Below are 21,007 nucleotides of genomic sequence, written 5' to 3' on the forward strand. Positions count from 1 at the left end.
GGTTGTATATTTTTAAACCCTTCACCAGAGGATTTTTTGCATAAACCAAAATGGACAGTTCTTAGGTCCAGAACTCCAGACAGTAATAATACAACACGCATTACGGTGATTGAGCTGGAATGGAGAAATGTCGTGTTCTAGGTGCGCAGATTCACCCTCCTGTGAGCATCCTGTTAGAAACATAGGTGCAATTTGGCCAACCATATGTAGCAGCTCAACTACTTCGGACAAGAAACAACTAAAGACAAGTCAATGTGAAAACTTAACATACCAGGACCCAGAAAAGGAGGAAAAAAGAACCACGTTGATCGTTGATAGTAACATAGCAGTTTTCAGGAACCATGCCTCCTTGCTTGACTTGCATTTGTACAAACGAAAATGAAATAAGATTACACACTGGCTCTGAATCTCAGTATAGCTAGGGAGGGCAGTATGGTATTACGGTATTGTACGAGGAATGAAGAGAAGAAACCATCACACTGAACCCAACATTGAATGTATGTACAATACTTAAATACAATAGAATGGGCATGTTACATTTCGGAATACAGAAATTACAATGTACAAAATGAATGATAAACTGCACACTGAACTATTCTGCATGGCTTCGGCAACTTTCACCTGTGGACTTCCTTTACAATTGCATTTTCACTGACAGAAGATTCTGAAAGCAAGTGTTTGTCTTCAATGTCGTCATCGTCAAAGTTGTCATTGATGGTTAAGTTGGAATCATCTAGTCAAAGGCATTGATAGATAAAAATAAATATGAGTACCCATTGGAATAGTACGATCAATTTAAAGGAACATGGATATCTACCAGAGAAATGGTAGTCCGTGAGGTTCTTTGTCTCAGTTGACTCCAACCGCATACTTTCTGGTAGAAGGCAGTTGCAAAACGCACCTGAAAGTAATTTGATATTATCTTTCATGATATACTAAGAATGAAAAATAATCAATTTTATTTTAAGATGTACTAATACACTTTGAAACAGAACAAATGATGAATATGTTTTGCCATAAGGCATAGAAACCTCTGGATAGTGATGACTTTGTGTTTCATTTGCCAGTTCCACTTGTAGGTATTCCTCATCATGAACGATATTGGCATGATTAATTAGAGCTTACGGGTAGCAGCACCAGTCAATTCAAGATCTATGCCTACTGATGTCACCATATGTCGTGCGGTGCCGGAATGGTAACACAAGGTATTATAGTGACAACTGTACTTCCATCACTTAAGAGATGAGTTATTTAGTTACAATAACGGTTTGATTATATTGCATCCTATTTTCACTTGGTTAAGTTCCATTTATCTCCAGAATTTGTTAGAAGAGAGGGTGTTATCTCCCCTAGTTATCAAATCAGAGGAAAATATCTTCAAATAAGGGATAGGATCCCATTTGTTAGTGAAGTTATGATTAGTTTCTTCGGAACCAAGTTATCCATCTCCCTATACAAGGGGGAGCATGTACCGCGTATCAATCAAGCAACAAATGAAGAGATTATTTTAAGCATTTCTAAGAGTAGTTTATGGTCCAACAGTTAGCAGAGGTGTTTGCAATCCTACTGCGTGAACTTATTAAATAGGGGAAGCACAAAGGCTATCGAGTAAGAAAGGACAACTCCGCCCTATTTAATAATTGGAGCAAGCCATTTTCGAGTAGGAAAGGCAACGGCTTTTGAGTATAAAAAGGGGCCACTTTTCAACAAGATCAACAGCATTGAAAGAGATTAATGCAACACTAACGTGAGAACCCTCTCAGAGGCAAGCCTGTGCAGTCAACAATGATGGTGGACCACAGCACAGCAGCATATGCCCTGGCGGCGAAGGCATCACATCTCATAAGGGCGGTACTGGTGCCTTCTCCAAGTGTGGCGTGGGTGGCATCAACAATACACAGTAGAAGAGGCGGATAGTTCGCAATGACGTTAATGGTGGTAAACACGCCAGTCATGGAGCAGCCATGTACAAATGCGGAAATGCAGATTATTGCATCGGTGATAGTTCTGATGGCTGCATCTTCGAAGATGGGGTTGCCCCAGTGCCCCCAGTCACCACACGAGCAACTACATCGTCTCCTGCAGCGGCAGTTGGGGCAGTTAGGCTACAGCAAGCGGCGACCGATGCTAAGTCCAGCTACAGCAGCACAGCTGGGCAAACTGGCAGCGCAAGCTACAGCCACAAGGTACCCAGACATGGCAGTTGCCAACTTGCCATTCTCACCGAGGGCTGGTGCTATGTTGCACAACGGCCACACAGTTCAACTGGGAGGTGTGATGCTCCTTGTGGCACTGCGGAAAGACAACAGCACGGTGGTGCGACTTAGCCATGGAGAGGGCTTGGTTGGTGTCTTAATGTCCTGGCCCTCCGCACGAGGCGGAGCAGTCCAGGTGCAACATGGTTTGCGGTGGCTGAACCGAAGGAGGCAGTGAGAAAACCAGGTGCTCCCAGGCAGGACACAGTCAAGCCCTACTTGGGCCTTCACATGCAACTAGGCCAGGTGGGCTGGGAACAAAACCTGAGTTGGTTTGTTTAAGTGTTTGGTTTGACTAGGCACTTGATACACAAGAATATGTGCATACATGGCATTGACCACTATACATGTGTGTATGGACTTCTATTTCCATGTGAGGCAAGGATAACTATGATAGCACAAGTGTACGAGAAGCTACCAAGACATTGTCTTCGAAACATGTTTCGGAAGAATCAGCTGAAAGAGATCGAGGAGGAGCTGCATATCGAGGAGGGTGAGATGTTATGCAGTTCCCCATATGCCTGCAGTTATCCAAATAGAGGATACCATCTTCGAATCTCTACTATTAAAGGGGAGTTGGTACGTTCTCCTCAGCTCCTCCCACCGCCCCCCTATGTTGGTTTTTTCCTATTCACGCCCACACCCCGCTTGGTTTCCTGTAGATTTTTTTTGGTAATCTAAACCGATGCCCCACAAAACAAAAACCAACATAGTAACTTGGAATAATCTAAACCAAATTGATACTTTCCTTTCCTTGTCCTACTCATGTCCTCGAAACAAAAAACAAGCATTAATTTATGGAAAGTATCATTGAGCAATGGATGGGCGGGATCACGTTAATTATGGAGAGTATCGTTCTTTTCCACTTTAGACTACAACAAGCATAGTGCAGTTAAATACCTCAAGTAATTGCCTTGATTTATGGTTAGTATCATTTTGGTAGCTTCCTCCTAAAATCTCTCATTCCCTTGCCATTATCTTCACATTATGCCACACGATCCAACCCGACGACGTCGATGTGGGACATGCCATAGGAAACAAAACACTAGCGACGTCTCTGTTGAGGCACTCGCGATTGGTGTTGAATCACTAGAATATATGTGCACCCATTGCAACACACAGACAATTAGGGTAGTTGCGATTAGTTTCTTAGGAGTAGCCAAGTTATCCATCTCGCTATGAGAGAGAGAGAGAGAGAGAGAGTTTATTTCGTTATTTCTTAAGTAGTTTAGCTCAGCTATCCAATATCGTTCTCGGAGGCACATCCTTCAGAATCAAGGAAAGAAAACGAGTTGATGTGTATCCATCCTAAGCCGAGCCACCTCTGGACAACCAGCTATGCTTTCTCTAGCGCCAATTATCTTTAAAAGCTAACGCTATTTGGCACACTGCCTCCATCTTGCACCATAACACTACCCCTTCTTCCATGAGGCCGTGATTGGATCGTTGTTTTCCAGCCCCAAAATCCCCTGTAAAATATACACCTATAGAAAAAATAGGTGGCCTTCGGTTGGGCGATTGGTTGATCTTTTTTGGCCTGTATTACACCGGTTGGAAACACTGGTTTACCCGTCGTTTTCTTCCACTGTATTCCTTTCTCCCAGGTGTTCCTCTCTCTAAGTCTCTATCTGTCGAGCCGCCGAACGAACGCTAGAGCCACACGAGACACAATGAAGTATCAACCACACGACCACGGGATCAGCATGGCGTTTGGCTCTCATGGGTCCTCGTTGCGGGCATCGCCATGCTGCTTGGTGGTGCTCGGCTGGAGCTCCCGCCGGCCGAAGCAAGGCGGATGAGTTGCACGACGCTTGCAATGGACCTGCTCCCAACCTGACTCGATGGAGGCGGCGACAGGGCAGCAAGGCCAACGAACTCCACGTGGGCATCCGGCAAGAGGCCATGTGCTTGCACTAGAGCAGCCCACATCCATCATGAGATCAGCTCGAGGAGGTATGTGGCGGTGGGGGGAGGAGAAGAAATTAGAGAGGAAGGAGCATGGGGGATGCGGATGCGTGCAGCATGCTAGAGGCGGAGGTGTGCAACGGCGTGCTACTAGGGCGGCAGCAACGGGGATCTAAGCCGAGAGTTGTGGCTATGACAGTGGTGATGAATGGCCTGCTCGAGGAGCTCCTCCGTCAGACCTGTATCCAAACGCTGATTTCCAACCGTCTGTAATATATTGGTTTCTTGGGTGGGACAGTAAAATACACCTGTATGATATTTCCGGGCGTACAAATTTACAAGGCTTCCAATCAGGGCCTGATGCTAATCATAGTTCATGTGCAGCTATGACTTCGACGATGGTTTACCCGGAATCTGGAGCCATGGTAACTGCCTCAGGTACCAATTGTTATGAACCTTAGTTCACAATAGGATAAACACCTTACATAGAATTGGTACTAAGAGCATTGTTTCTAGAGGAAGGGAATCAACTTGGCTGAGAAAACGAGGGACTTACACAACTTTACTCATTCTTTGCTTAAGTCAAAAGGAAGAGAATGCAACCTTATCGAAAAGGCGCTTCTAGCACTAAGCCAACTAAAGAAAAGATAAAATATAACTTAAATCACGTGTACTTAGTAAAGTATCTCTTAGATGATAAGGCAACTAACTCAACTATAAAAGCGCTAACGGACGGACCTACTGCTGCTAAACTTAATCAAAGTAGCATGCGGCCATCTCTCTTTTGTATGCATAATCTATATTCCTCCTAGACCTGAGCAGTGAGCACTGAGACAGCGCCACGCTTACTCTCCTCATCCCTGCAAAATTTTCTCCATCCTTGCAAGATATCGACTCTCCCCGCGCCTGCAATTCCCCCCATCCTTGCAAGATATCGCATACTACTCCAGCTGTTTCCTTACACCCTTATATGAAACCGGCCCTCTCTTGCCCATGGTATTCATTTCCCTACATTCCTAACTTACCTAAAACTCAAGATCTGCTAGGAGCAAGTGGTGATAAGGACATGACATACACAATTTCGGCATACTGCTAATATACTCCTTACCAGCAAAAAAATCATTAGAAAGTTGCAACAAATAAATGTATAAGGAGTACAGACTTATTACCTAGCTTAGCAAGTCGGTTAACCCAACCAGGAATTGGCTTTCCTGTCAATCTGGTGCTGAGATCATCCGTGAAGTGGTTACAATTCTTAGAAATGAGGTGGTATGTATCCCCATGATACTCCGAGGCCATTCTCTGAATGAAATCTCGAAATTCCAAGGGATGTAGACTTGTAAGGCCTATGAAAATTGAAGATCTGTACAAGAAGCCTGGACAGCTCTTTGGTTCAACCTCAAAAACACCACTTGTTGGAAGGTCATGAGCTCCAAAACTGTACTCCGATCCATGGACTGTTCCAGGCAGAATAAGATTAATCGTAAACATTCTGTAGAGTTGGATGGAAATCATTATTTGCATACTAATTAACAAGGAAATAATTTCACATACGATACTAGAACTATGCTTTTTCTACAAGAGTGGGTCCAGCTTTTGTTCTTTGAATTTGTGATCATCCATGAGTACCAACAAATGTCATACGCAAAGCTGGGTTGCAAGGTACATTTGGTTTATATCCATGTGTGCTCTGCCAAAAATTGATTGCCAACAATTTGGTGAAGGAACCCTCCAACCTGTTGGCCAACATTTTGGGAACAATTTGTGAAGGAAGCATTGAAGGACCCATAGATAACCAAAATCTTGGCAACAAACCAAGCAGGCAAACAATACCATTTGGCATGACCAATATTTTATAGGATAAGTTTGCGGCATAAACCAACACACCTTATGACAAAATGAATTGCCTTCTACACCAAAAACTCATCATCATAGAAGGATGTTCAAAGCAATTTGGCTTTTGTGAGATTAAAGTCATATTACTATGCATTTTACTTCCTAATAGATCAACATTACTGCCTAAATTAAATATACAAGCAGCTCTGACTTTGATATACAGGAGAATGATGAGATCAACATATGAGTTACACATCTAGCACTATTTACGAAGAAATTGCCTAGAGATAGAAAACAACAAGTATTTGAATAAACAAATTATCAAGCAATATACAAACTAGGCTAGAGGTAGTATTCACTAACAAAGGTGATAAAACGATAAAATATATGAATAATCAACTGGTATCCTTTTAAGAACTCGGGTTTAGCAAAAACCAAACCTTTTGAGGACAATCGAGAAACTTACCAGAACAATTAACTAACATAGAAATGACAGTGCCAGCAATAAGTACATATACAGGTCATACAGTAAATTTCAACTGTTTTCTTCATAGTAATAATAACTAGAGAATGTAGTAGTCTAAATATGTCAAAAAATGCTCTTTCTGAAGGAAAATATACCACCTGGGGTTAGCCCAATAATTCTGAAATAAGGCATCCGACACAAACCAGGGTCAGGTATAAAAGACTACAATAAAGTTGTCGATTGAAAAGTTTCAGCAACAATGGAAACAATAACTACAAGGCATGGTTTAAGAGAATTTACTAATGTAAAAGGAAAATGGTGACGAAGGTTTTCAAGACTCAAAATGCAATGTGTGCAAATTAGTGCTCCTATGGTTTCCATTTAATTTCTCATAACTTAAGAAAGACAATTTCAAGAGAGGACTCCAACACATTAAAAACCTATATATTGAGTCAACAAACACTAAGGAGGTCCCACAGAACCCCAAGCCTAAGTAGACACTATTAGCGTACTAGCATGCAGCCACCAAAGACACACCTTTTTATGTTATGAATAGATATCCTAAAAGGACTGATCGTACTAAAAATCATAGTAAATGTGTAACAAAACAGATTATTCCCCAGCTGAATTAAATGAACAGAAGATGGTCGAAAAGATGCCAGGTGATATTTTCTACTTCAAAGCAACGATTACCATGCCGTTTTGTCCTATCTCAATCTTGAATATTATCCTAATTCCTAAGTGGGAAGTTGCACAACCAAGTACTATTACACATCAGGATATTCAAAATGAATAACTACATAGGCCCTACAAGAAGACGTCGGGCTTTTCCATGGCAGTAATCTGAATCTGGTTCTTCAACTATGTGTAAGACAAATCTCAGCACCCCTAAATTCCCTGCCATTGTCAATTCGTATAATTATTTAAAAGGAAATCAAGATCTAATAGCTAGCAAAACTAACAACAGCTCCCAAAGCGGACTCACCTTTCTATAAAATCAAAGAACGAACTCAAAAAATATCGTATCAAAATATCAACCCGAGAAAACGAAAAGGCGGGTCCCATACTCCCTGCCCCAACTAAATCAATTTCGTAAACCCAAATTTCACAGAATCCGCCGGGACCCGGTTGAGCTGCCGCGCTCACCTTCGACGGCGGAGTGGAAGATGCCGAGGCCGCACCAGTGGACGTAGTTGTTTAGAGGCGTGAGGTCGTACACGTTGAGAACCACCGGGTACTCCCCCGTCGCCGCTGCGCCGACGGAGATCGCGCCGCCCATCGCCTCCCCCCTTCCTCCCCTCTCCAAGGAGATCCCGAGCAGGGTCGCCGGGGACGCGCGCCAGTCGACGGCGAGGCCGTAAGTGCTCCTAGGGTTAGGGTTTTGATCTGGGGCGAGGGAGGCGATGCGGAACTGCGACGGAGCTTGGGGTGAGGGACGGAAAGGGAAGACGACGAGTCGACGACGAGCGAGCGAGTCGGAGTCGGGTCCGGAAACAATTTCCTTGCGTCCCGGTGGTGGAGTCACAGTCAGGTGGGTCTGCGATGGCATGGGTCCGCGTGTCATAGTGCTAAGGTGGAAGGTGGCCTGTCAGTTGTTGGGACAAGACAGGATCCGCCACGGGAGGGGTGGGACGGAGGCATGCCTGGGACGGAGTGAAGATCCAACTGATGCGTGGGGCCGCATTGAGGAATCTGAGAAGATATTTCGGACCGCGGTCACTACGGATGCGTCTGGTTACCTGCACAGTACTATAGTTTTTTCCCATCTGCATACTCGTTCAATCGGGTCTGATTGAGCATATGTATGTTGATTGATTATTTAGAGCAACTCCAGCGGGCCGATTCAAACGGACGGCGATTTTGTTTGTTTTTTATCCGTTTGAGTCGGTCGTTCGTCCGCCGTCCGCCCTTTTTTAGTTTTGAGTCGGCAATGCGCCCAACGGGCCGACCCATTTTTATGACCGCACGCGTTTAACATCGTGCCGTCGTCTTGATTTTGACGCTCCAGCACGCGGGAAAGGTTCGCGCGCGCTGGTTTTGGCGCTCCAGCGCGCGGGAAAGGTTCGCGCGCGCGCCGCGGCCGGCGCTCGCTATAAAAGAAGGCAAAGAAGGCGCTCCCTCCACACTCTGTCGGCCGCCCACTCTCGCCGCCTCTGCGCCACCATGTCGATCCGCCGCCTACGCGCTTCGGATTTTTGCGGAGTCTGCGAGCGCCGCTCCGGCGCCTTCTCCGCCGAGATCTGATTTCGCGAGAAACGTCTCGTCCTCGGCACCTTCGACACCGCAGAGGAGGCGGCCCGCGCGCACGACGCGGCGGCGTGGCGCCTCCTGAGGCCTCGTCGGGATATGAATTTTCCCAACGTGTCGAGTCAGCGGGCGCAGGATCTGGCGCCTCTCCCGCGGCTTTTCACCGACAAGGATCGCCGTGTCCATCGGAGGCGGCAGCGTCGCCTCGCCATCGCAGAGAAGGACGTGGAAGCCTTGGTGCTGTGGCGAGGAGGCTACCCGCAGGATATCGTCGACGAGCGCCAGTTCTATAAGCAATTGAGATCGGAGAGGGACGCGAGGAGGAGGGAGCGAGCTGCCTATCGGGAGGACAAGCGTTCGCGGAAGCAGGCAGCTCAATTGAAACTGAAGCAACAAGAAATGTCGGGTTGGGACTTTGAAGACGAGCAGCTTGCTGACGCCTACCTTCAAACGTCGGAGGAGGACATTACCGAGTCGGAGTCAGAAAGCGACGAGTAGTGGTCTTTTTATTTTATCTGTGTACACTAGAACTATCTATATATCCATTTTAATCTGAAAAAATGGCCGGCGGCATCGGCGACGTAGCAGGCGGGCGAGTGTGTGAATCCAATGTGCCACCGCTCAGCGGGCCCGGTGAGGAAAGAGGGCGAGCGTGCGCGCATCCGTCTCGTGTCTGTGCCGACGCAAATCCGGCTCAAAATGGGCCTGAAATGGGTCGCCCGCGGACGAAAAACGGACGCGGGCGGATGAAATGGGTCGCTCCATTGGAGTTGCTCTTACGTCTTCTCTCTGCATCGTAGCAACGCCTCTATACACTTTGTTTGGTTTCTCGCATTAGATGTGCTCATATTAGTGCACGTTGTTTAGTTTATTGGATTTCGGGTTTCACAGACCGTTGAGAGGTTCGAACTCTGGGGTGGGTGCGAAGAACTCAACCTCCCCAGTCTACCTACTCGCCAATCTCTTGGCCTAGCTCGACGAACAGGAAGGAAACAAGACACAACAGTTTCCCCAGGTTCGGGCCACCTTGCGGTGTAAACTTGTAACGCCCTGGATGCGGCTATATCTCCTACATGTCGAAGCACGACTTAGAGGCATAACCGCATTGAAAGCAATGTCGCAAGTAAGGTAATCTTCACAACAACCCATGTAAATAGATAATAGGGGGGAAGGTACATAGTTGGCTTACACTCGCCACGTCACACAAATACATGAATAACATTACAATCATCCAATACACTCATGGTCCGACTATGGTACCAAAATAAAAAATCAATCCCAACATGCGACACGGTCCCCGATCGCCCCAACTGGGCACCACTACTGATCATCTGGGAAAGACACATAGTAACGGTGAGAGTCTTTATCTAACTCCCACTTGAGCTCAAGCGCATCATCTGGAACAGTATCATCGGTCCCTGCATCTGGTTTGGAAGTAATCTGTGAGTCACGGGGACTCAGCAATCTCGCACCCTCGCGATCAAGACTATTTAAGCTTATAGGTAAGGCAAGGTAATATGTGGAGCTGCAGCAAGCGGCTAGCATATATGATGGCTATCATGTTCACAAAAGAGAGCGAGAAGAGAAGGCAAAGCACGAACGAAGAACTATGATCAAGAAGTGATCCTAGAACAACCTACATCAAACATTACTCCAACACCGTGTTCACTTCCCGGACTCCACCGAGAAGAGACCATCACGGTTACACACGCGGTTGATTCATTTTAATTAAGTTAAGTTTCATGTTATCTACAACCGGACATTAACAAATTCCCATCTGCCCATAACCGCGGGCACGGCTTTCGAAAGTTCAAATCCCTGCAGGGGAGTCCCAACTTAGCCCATCACAAGCTCTCACGGTCAACGAAGGATATTCCTTCTCCCGAGACATTCCGATCAGGCTCGGCATCTCGGTTTTACAAGACATCCTCGACAATGGTAAAACAAGTCCAGCAACACCGCCCGAATGTGCCGACAAATCCCAATAGGAGCTGCACATATCTCGTTCTCAGGGCACACTCAGATGAGCTCTTCATACAACTAAAACCAAACCTCGAGTTTCCCCGGGGGGGCGCTGCACAGGGCTCTAGTTTGGACCAACACTCAGAGGAGCACTAGCCCGGGGGGTGGGGGTTTAAATAAAGATGACCCTTGGGCTCCGGAAACCCAAGGGAAAACATGCTAGGTGGAAAATGGTAAAACCAAGGTTGAGCATTGCTGGAGGAGTTTTATTCAAGGCAAACTGTCAAGGGGTTCCCATTATAACCCAACCGCGTAAGGAACGCAAAATCCGGGAACATAACACCGATATGACGGAAACTAGGGCGGCAAGAGTGGAACAAAACACTAGGCAAAAGGCCGAGCCTTCCACCCTTTACCAAATATATAGGTGCATTAAGATAACAAGATAATATAGTGATATCCCAAATAATAAACAATGTTCCAACAAGGAACGATCTCCAATCTTCACCTGCAACTAGCAACGCTATAAGAGGAGCTGAGCAAAGCGGTAACATAGCCAATCAACGGTTTGCTAGGACATGGTGGGTTAGATGTTTGACATGGCAATTTGGAAGGCATGATAAGCAAGTGGTAGGTATCGTAGCATAGGCATAGCAAAAGAGCGAGCATCTAGCAAGCAAAGATAGAAGTGATTTCGAGGGTATGATCATCTTGCCTGCAAAGTTGTCAGAGTTGACTTGATCCTCGTAAGCAAACTCAATGGGCTCCTCATTAGCAAACTCGTCTCTCGGCTCTACCCAAACAAGATAAACAAGTAAAAGGAACACAATCAACCACGTGCAATGCTCAAACAAACATGATGCAAACATGGTATGCTATGCGGGATGCGGTATGTGATGCATATGCAAGATTTAACAAGGAATGATTGAACCTGGCCTCAACTTGGAAATCCAAGAGTGCCACTGAAAAGGTGAGGTGATTTCGGTTGAAATCGATATAAAGATCACCGGAATCGGATGCACGGTTTGGAAATGGCAAGCAAAACAAATATGGCATCGGTCTGCGATAATCAGCAAGTAGCCATCTAAATGCATCAAGATAAGCATGCTACAGCACTCAAACATGACAACAAAATACATGGCAGGGATCCAGTCATGATTCTTGACAAAAGATGAACACTGAGCTACGGCCAAATCATCCATTAACAGGTTCAAACAAGCATGGCAAAAATGCAAATGATAACAGGTTTCAGACTTAGTGAAATTAACACAAGTCTGGAATTTAACATCAGGTAGCACACTTTGGAGCATGAAAACTACATGCTACAGGAACTTAACATGGCAAAGCAAGGCATGGCATGAAGCTACTCAAAGCACTTAACAAAAGTCCCTTAGTGACCTTGAGCCAAAAGGGATCAGAAAATACAATTGCAAGCATGTGAACATAGTAAAAACATAAACAAATTCAGACTTAGTGAAATTCCAGGACATGACAAAAACAGATTCAACATGGCATATTTACAAGCTTGATTAACTCACTACAAGGCATGTCATGGCATGGAACAAAATCTAGCATGAAGTAGGCATGAAAATGAAGCTATCCATGTGCAAAGCAACCTCATGGCATGATTGAATTAAATCACACGAAAATGGCAAAACAACATCATGATGTGAAATGACATGTTTATGAACTTGCTCAAATGAAGAAACTAATGCCACCACAAGATTGGTGAGATTTTTCTACCCAAAAACATATATAATATGTTGGGGTTGCTGTAGAAAAATCATCACAAGTGCAATAAGTTAGAAACTGCCCTAAATGGAATATGACAGAAATGGCATTTTCCTTATTTGGAAACGTCCAGATATGGACTTGCCCAAAATGGAAAATGGGGACTTGCCTTAAATGGGAAAATCGCTGGGAATAAAAAGAAAAGGAGGACATGGGGCTATGGGAGGATGACAGGTGGGGTCATCCTGCCAGTGAGTCGTGCGGAAGATAAGAAAAAAGGGAGAGTTTAAACATGCGCCCACGGGGGATCGAACCCGGGTCTCCGCGGTGCGGGCTTGCATGGTCAACCACTGGGCTAGCTTGGTGCCACTAGAAAGATGCGGGGTTCTGCCTCCGATGAGCTGATCCCAGGTCGGAGATGACCTCCAGGTCGAGGCCAGAGACGACGACGACGGCGGCGACGGTGGCAACTGACGGAGCAGAGGAGCTCCGGCGGGCGTGCGGGGTCGACAGGGGAGCACGTGCAGCAGAGCGCTTGGGCGCTCGAGCACGAGCATAGCTTTGCTCGGGGTCATGGCGTGCGCAGCGAGCAAGGAAGCAGCACGCCGCGACGGCGAAGCAGACATGACGCGCGTGGGTGAGGATGCGCGCGGGTGCGACTTGCACGTAGCGGGGCACACAATAGATTCCGAAGCAGGGAACGCATGGGCATGCGGCAGCGGTACAGCAGCTACACAACATCAGCAACACAAAAAAATGCAGACTGCCGGAGCACCGAGAGCGCGTCAAAGACATGGAATGGGCGAGTCCTATGGGGTGTCTACACGCCATGCAAAAGACTGAAGAGGGCGGTGCGTTACCCAGCTCACCCTAGGACATGACGAGCTTGCCGGAGACGCGCTGAAGGCGACGAGAGGGAGCTATGAAACTGGCGGGGCTGCTGTCCGGGAAGAAGAGGAAGAAGACAGGTCGGAGAAGTCGATCTAGAAGCCTTGTGGCCGCGTGCGTCGTGGAAGGAGACGTAGGGGAACTTGGCGGACTCCCCCACGGCGGCAGAAGAGATCGGACGCGGTCGGAGAGGCTACCCCGAGCTCGAGCTTGAGCTCGGCCGGAGCATGGTGGGCAGGGCGACGGCGTGGGCTTGGAGACTCACCTGGAGGCGGAGAGGGAAGAAGAGGAGGGGGAATCGGTCGAGAGGAGACCCTAGGGCACCGAGGACAACTTTATAGGGGTCTAGGGGCGAACTCCGGCCGTCAAATCATCGAGAGTGCCGACGTGGACACACTGGATGCACTGTCGTACAGGAGGACGAAGCTCTTGTACGCGTGGGCTGACTGGGCTGCGGTTGATGTGCTCTGATGGGCTGCGGGAGAGGGAAAAAGCCCAAGTAAGGCATTTGCCCTTTTTCTTAAGTTCTGTGAATTAAATCCACAGCTGTAAAAAAAGAAAAGTCCAGGGAGGTAGGAGAGGTATATGGCAGAAATAGAAATAGCCACAAGCTCCTGGAATTATAGGCCATTTGAATAAATTGCTTTGGGGATTTTTAAAGGAAGAAAATTAAATCAAGTTTGAATTAAATTCAAACTTGAGTCAATTTTTAACCTAACCAAAACATATTCAAATGAGTTGAAAATTGGCAGAGAGGATGTAGGCAAGGTGCCAGATTTAAAGGGAGAAGATGAACATTTATGGAGTAAGGCAAGATGGCACTTGCAAGAAAAGAAAAGAAAAGGGAAGGAGAGGAGGTGATGCATGGATCACACATAGAACATGCAACAACATATCATGCATGAAAAAATCATGGAAAAACAAGTTGACCAGCACAACACAACATAGATATGCACATGATGCAAACATATGAGGAGGCCATAGAGCAACAATGGATGACAAAAGAAATATGACAATGAAAAGACAAGATAAAGCAAAGACAAACAAAACAAACCCAAAATGAAACCCACCAAGAGGAAAACCACTTGGAATAGATGAAGAACAAGATGGATATATTGTCAAAATGGGAAGTTTTACATCTGGGGTGTTACAAAACTCTACTCCTGCTTTGTGATGGATTGGCCTCGAGGAGGTGAGGATGAACTAGTACAGTGGGAGAACAACCTCAGAAGGAGGAGTGTTCTTGGACTCGAGTGAGTTGGTGAGTGTGTGTATCGAATCGATCCCCCTCCCCTCCATGGTGGTGGCTAAGTCCTATTTATAGTGGCATTGGTCATCTTCCCAAAATGAAGGCGGGAAGGATCCCACAACGGCCAAATTCGAAGGGAGACAACTAGTACATGCTATCCTGACAAAAATAGTTTTCGTCTGCAAAAGACTCTGGGCGTGACGCTGCGGTGGGCTCGGTGATGACCTCCACCCTGCCGTCCTGGCGGTCTTGGTCTTGTTGCACCGGAATGGAGACCTTTGGCTGATTCCTCGTGACTCCGCGTTTGCGCTTGTTTTCTTAGCACCAAAGAGGAAACTGGTACACTACGCCCGCTGGCGCCCGCCTGGCCTTGGTCATCATGGCTCACATCATCCGAACCTCACGAGGTGAAGCCCGCATAGAAATCTCCGCTCCTCGGGAGCCAACCTGAGGAGGTCGCTCCTCGCAGAGGCCTTGGTGTCATCCGCGTCGCGAGGCTTGGCCCCTCGCGAGGGTCTTGGGTTGTTGATGCTGAAGCTGGGTCATACCAGGCCGTTGGCGAGCCACGCCATGGGCCGCAGGCAGGCAAGTCTGGGTACCCCCATTCTCAGAATGCCGACAGTAGCCCCTGGGCCCAAGACGCGCTCGAACTTGGCTTCGAGGTGAAGCCAAGGGGCAAGTGCGGAGCGCCGCGGGCCCTAACCGCCTGCAGCCTTGGTTGACGCGTGGCGATTGATGGGACGTGGGTATGTCTGCTTCCCCACGTGGCCTCGGCAACCGTTCGACTTGACGAGACTCTGCTGCATGCAGAGAGAAAACCATCATTGCGTGGGATCATGGAGGCCGGCGGTTGGCCTCCCTCCGGCTATAAATGAGAGGAGGGGCAGAGCCCCCCTCGCTCGTCTCCGTCTTCTCGCTGCCCGCTCCTTCTTCTTCTCCGTCTTACCATAGCACCCATGGCGCTGATCAGGAGATTCTCTGCGGTGGAGAAGGGAAAGGCCCCTCGGGAGGAGCCTGAACCACTTCCGCCGAAGAAGAGGTTCAGCCACCCTCGTGATGCCGACGAAGGACAGGCAGTGACGCGGCCTTGGTACGAGTGGCCTCCGTCTGGCTTCCCGCTCCCCTTGTACGCCCGTGCGCAGGGCCCTGGGCCAGGTGGCAGTGCCCAGCGCCGCGCGGTTCGGGATCGCGGTGGACAGGCCGGGGTTGCGCGGCTGGCCGGCCCGCGAACTCACGCCGAGGGCTCCTCGCGCGAGTTCATGATATGGGCGGCAATGCCGCCGCGCATGTGGATCCGGTTCACCGGGTTCTTCACTGAGGAGATGCCGCCGAGGGGGCCGTTCGAGTTGTGGCTGCAGCATGCTGGGTGCTACAGCCTGGCCACGGGGGCGGAGGTCGAGGTTGTTCCCCCAGGTGGCATCTTCATGACCCGAGGATGGGGCGAGGTCACCCGCGCCTGCCGTCCAGAAGGGGCCCTCGCCATCCATTTTGAGTACGATGGCGCCTCCACATTGTTCTTCAAGGTCTTCGATAAGGACGGCCGGCGCCTGGAGTGTTTCCCTGGGGGGGAGCAGCCCGCCCGGTGTGGCCACGGGTGTTGAGCTCACCTCCGGACTCGCCGGCAGCTCCTCCAGCAGCAGCGACGGCTCCCCGGAATCGAGCGAATCCCCCAAGCCCAGCGAGTCTCCGGAGTCCAGCGATGACATATACATGCCACCGAGCTCTCGCCATGCCCGGAGCGCGGCAGCGGCGTCTGCTCGGCGTCGTCGGTGATACCCAGCGGTCGGGGTGTTGGGGAACGTAGTAATTTCAAAAAAATTCCTATGCACACGCAAGATCATGGTGATGCATAGCAACGAGAGGGGAGAGTGTGTCCACGTACCCTCGTAGACCGAAAGCGGAAGCGTTAGCACAACGCGGTTGATGTAGTCGTACGTCTTCACGATCCGACCGTTCAAGTACCGAACGCACGGCACCTCCGAGTTCTGCACATGTTCAACTCGATGACGTCCCTCGAACTCCGATCCAGCCGAGATTTGAGGGAGAGTTCCGTCAGCACGACAGCATAAAGACGATGTTGATGTTCTACCATCGCAGGGCTTCGCCTAAGCACCGCTACGATATTATCGAGGTGGACTATGGTGGAGAGAGGCACCGCACATGGCTAAAAGATCCAAGAGATCAATTGTTGTGTCTCCAAGGGGTGCCTCACTCCCCGTATATAAAGGAGTGGAGGAGGAGGAGGAGGGGGCCGGCCACCCTAGGCGTGCCCCATGAGGAGTCCTACTCCCACCGGGAGTAGGACTCCCCCTTTCCATGTGGGAGTAGGAGAGGAGATGGAAGGAGAGAGAGAGAGAGGGGGGAAAGGAAAGGGGGGCGCCGCCCCCCTCCTTGTCCAATTCGGACTGGGTGGGGAGGGGGCGCGCGGCTGCCCTTTGGCCGCCCCTCCTCTTCTCCATTAGGGCCCAATAGGCCCATTAGTCTCCCCGGGGGGTTCCGGTAACCCCCCGGTACTCCGGTATATGCCCGAAACTCCCCGAAACCATTCTGGTGTCCGAACATAGTCGTCCAATATATTGATCTTTATGTCTCGACCATTTCGAGACTCCTCGTCATGTCTGTGATCATATCTGGGACTCCGAACTACCTTCGGTACATCAAAAACCATAAACTCATAATATAACCGTCATCAAACTTTAAGCGTGCGGACCCTACGGGTTTGAGAACTATGTAGACATGATCGAGACACGTCTCTAGTCAATAACCAATAGCGGAACCTAGATGTTCATATTGGCTCCTACATATTCTACAAAGATCTTTATCGGTCAAACCGCATAACAACATACGTTGTTCCTTTTGTCATCGGTATGTTACTTGCCCAAGATTCGATCGTCAGTATCTCAATACCTAGTCCAATCTCATTACCGGCAAGTCTCTTTACTCGTTCTGTAACACATCATCCCGCAACTAACTCATTAGTTGCAATTCCTGCAAGGCTTAAGTGATGTGTATTACCGAGTGGGCCCAGAGATACCTCTCCGACAATCGGTGTGACAAATCCTAATCTCGAAATACGCCAACCCAACAAGTACCTTCGGAGACACCTGTAGAGAACCTTTATAATCACCCAGTTATGTTGTTACGTTTGGTAGCACACAAAGTGTTCCTCCGGTAAACGGGAGTTGCATAATCTCATAGTCATAGGAATATGTATAAGTCATGAAGAAAGCAATAGCAACAAACTAAACGATCAAGTGCTAAGCTAACGGAATGGGTCAAGTCAATCACATCATTCTCCTAATGATGTGATCCCGTTAATCAAATGACAACTCTTTGTCTATGGCTAGGAAACATAACCATCTTTGATCAACGAGCTAGTCAAGTAGAGGCATACTAGTGACACTTTGTTTGTCTATGTATTCACACATGTATCATGTTTCCGGTTAATACAATTATAGCATGAATAATAAACATTTATCATGATATAAGGAAATAAATAATAACTTTATTATTGCCTCTAGGGCATATTTCCTTTAGTCTCCCACTTGCACTGGAGTCAATAATCTAGATTACACAGTAATGATTCTAACACCCATGGAGCCTTGGTGCTGATCATGTTTTGCTCATGGAAGAGGCTTAGTCAATGGGTCTGCAACATTCAGATCCGTATGTATCTTGCAAATCTCTATATCTCCCACCTGGAGTTGAAGCGTCTTTTGATGTGCTTGGTTTTCTTGTGAAATCTGGATTCCTTTGCCAAAGCAATAGCACCAGTATTGTCACAAAAGATTTTCATTGGACCCAATGCACTAGGTATGACACCTAGATCGGATATGAACTCCTTCATCCAGACTCCTTTATTTGCTGCTTCTGAAGCAGCTATGTACTCCGCTTCACATGTAGATCCCGCTACGACGCTTTGTTTAGAATTGCACCAACTGATAGCTCCACCGTTTAATAAAAACACGTATCCGGTTTGTGATTGATAATTGTTTGGATCAGTGCCAAAGCTTGCATCGACGTAACCATTTACGACGAGCTTTTTGTCACCTCCATAAATGAGAAACATATCCTTCGTCCTTTTTAGGTATTTCAGGATGTTCTTGACCACTGTTCAGTGATCCACTCCTGGATTACTTTGGTACCTCCCTGCTAAACTAATAGCAAGGCACACATCAGGTCTGGTTCACATCATTGCATACATGATAGAGCCTATGGCTGAAGCATAGGGAACATCTTTTATTTTGTCTCTATCTTCTGCAGTGGTCGAGCATTGAGTCTTACTTAATTTCACACCTTGTAACACAGGCAAGAACCCTTTCTTTGCTTGATCCATTTTGAACTTCTTCAAAACTTTGTCAAGGAATGTGCTATGTGAAAGTCCAATTAAGCGTCTCGATCTATCTCTATAGATCTTGATGCCCAATATATAAGTAGCTTCACCGAGGTCTTTCATTGAAAAACTCTTATTCAAGTATCCTTTTATGCTATCCAGAAATTCCATATCATTTCCAATCAACAATATGTCATCCACATATAATATCAGAAATGCTACAGAGCTCCCACTCACTTTCTTGTAAATACAGGCTTCTCCAAAAGTCTGTATAAAACCATATGCTTTGATCACACTATCAAAACGTTTATTCCAACTCTAAGAGGCTTGCACCAGTCCATAAATGGATCGCTGGAGCTTGCACACTTTGTTAGCTCCCTTTGGATCGACAAAACCTTCTGGTTGCATCATATACAACTCTTCTTCCAGAAATCCATTCAGGAATGCAGTTTTGACATCCATTTGCCAAATTTCATAATCATAAAATGCGGTAATTGCTAACATGATTCGGACAGACTTAAGCATCGCTACGGGTGAGAAGGTCTCATCGTAGTCAATCCTTGAACTTGTCGAAAACCTTTTGCAACAAGTCGAGCTTTATAGACGGTAACATTACCATCAGCGTCAGTCTTCTTCTTGAAGATCCATTTATTCTCGATGGCTTGCCGATCATTGGGCAAGTCAACCAAAGTCCACACTTTGTTCTCATACATGGATCTCATCTCAGATTTCATGGCCTCAAGCCATTTTGCGGAATCTGGGCTCACCATCGCTTCTTCATAGTTCGTAGGTTCGTCATGGTCTAGCAACATAACCCCCAGAATAGGATTACCGTACCACTCTGGTGCAGATCTTACTATGGTTGACCTACAAGGTTCTGTAATAACTTGATCTGAAGTTTCATGATCATCATCAGTAACTTCCTCACTAATTGGTGTAGACGTCACAGGAACCGGTTTCTGTGATGAACTACTTTCCAATAAGGGAGCAGGTACTATTACCTCATCAAGTTCTACTTTCCTCCCCCTCACTTGTTTCGAGAGAAACTCCTTCTCTAGAAAGGATCCATTCTTAGCAACGAATGTCTTGCCCTCGGATCTGTGACAGAAGGTGTACCCAACTGTTTCTTTTAGGTATCCTATGAAGACACATTTCTCCGATTTGGGTTCGAGCTTATCAGGTTGAAGTTTTTTCACATAAGCATCATGATACGTCTCCAACGTATCTATAATTTTTGATTGCTCCATGCTATACTATCTACTATTTTGGATGTTTATGGGCTTTATTATACACTTTTATATCATATTTGGGACTAACCTATTAACCGAGAGCCCAGTGCCAGTTTCTGTTTTTACCTTGTTTTAGGGTTTTGAAGAAAAGGAAAACCAAACGGAGTCCAATTGACCTGAAACTTCACAAAACCCATTTTTGGAAGGAAAGAAGCCCAGAAGACTTGAAGTGCACGTAAGGGAAGCTTCAAGGAGGCCACGAGGTAGGGGGGCGCGCCCACCCCCTAGGGCCCTCCCTCCACCCTCGTGGGCCCCTCATGGCCCCCTGGCGTACTTCTTCCGCCTATATATCTCCATATACCCTAAAACTTCCGAAGAGCACAATAGATCGGGAGTTCCGCCGCCAGAAGCCTCCGTAACCACCGAAAACCAATCTAGACCCGTTCCGGCACCCTGCCGGAGGGGGGGGGAATCCCTCTCTGGTGTCCATCTTCATCATCCCGGTGCTCTCCATGACGAGGAGGGAGTAGTTCTCCCTCGGGGCTGAGGGTATGTACCAGTAGCTATGTGTTTGATCTCTCTCTCTCTCTCTCTCTCGTGTTCTTGAGGTGATATGATCTTGATGTATCGCGAGCTTTGCTATTATAGTTGGATCTTATGTTTCTTCCCCCCTCTACTCTCTTGTAATGGATTGAGTTTCCCCTTTGAAGTTATCTTATCGGATTGAGTCTTTAAAGATTTGAGAACACTTGATGTATGTCTTGCCATGCGTATCCATGGTGACAATGGGATACCACGTGATTTACTTGATGTATGTTTTGGTGATCAACTTGCGGTTTCCGCCCATGAACCTATGCATAGGGGTTGGCACATGTTTTCGTCGTGATTCTCCGGTAGAAACTTTGG

At 47.3% G+C, this 21,007-nt stretch overlaps 1 protein-coding gene across 1 annotated transcript; it reads right to left on the reverse strand.

Annotated features, from left to right (window-relative positions):
- Positions 1–458: 458 nt before the first annotated feature.
- Positions 459–8,058, reverse strand: LOC125520297 (deSI-like protein At4g17486). Its single transcript, XM_048685185.1, has 4 exons — positions 7,609–8,058; positions 5,330–5,617; positions 818–901; positions 459–733 (listed from the first exon to the last, which is right to left on the reverse strand). The coding sequence occupies exons 1-4, from the start codon at positions 8,024–8,026 to the stop codon at positions 618–620; spliced, it is 906 nt and encodes a 301-aa protein (XP_048541142.1). The 5' UTR covers positions 8,027–8,058; the 3' UTR covers positions 459–617.
- Between the last annotated feature and the right edge of the window lie 12,949 nt (positions 8,059–21,007).

Source organism: Triticum urartu, chromosome 7 (genome assembly GCF_003073215.2).
Source record: "Triticum urartu cultivar G1812 chromosome 7, Tu2.1, whole genome shotgun sequence".
Classification (NCBI taxonomy): Eukaryota; Viridiplantae; Streptophyta; class Magnoliopsida; order Poales; family Poaceae; genus Triticum; species Triticum urartu.

Excerpts from the sequence above, each read along its gene's own strand:
- LOC125520297 (XM_048685185.1), bottom strand. The coding sequence starts at position 8,026 with ATGACACGCGGACCCATGCCATCGCAGACCCACCTGACTGTGACTCCA. Across the intron at positions 5,618-7,608 it reads CTTCCACTCCGCCGTCGAAG|TCCATGGATCGGAGTACAGT; the intron begins GTGAGCGCGGCA and ends TGCCTGGAACAG. Across the intron at positions 902-5,329 it reads TAACCGACTTGCTAAGCTAG|GTGCGTTTTGCAACTGCCTT; the intron begins GTAATAAGTCTG and ends AATTACTTTCAG.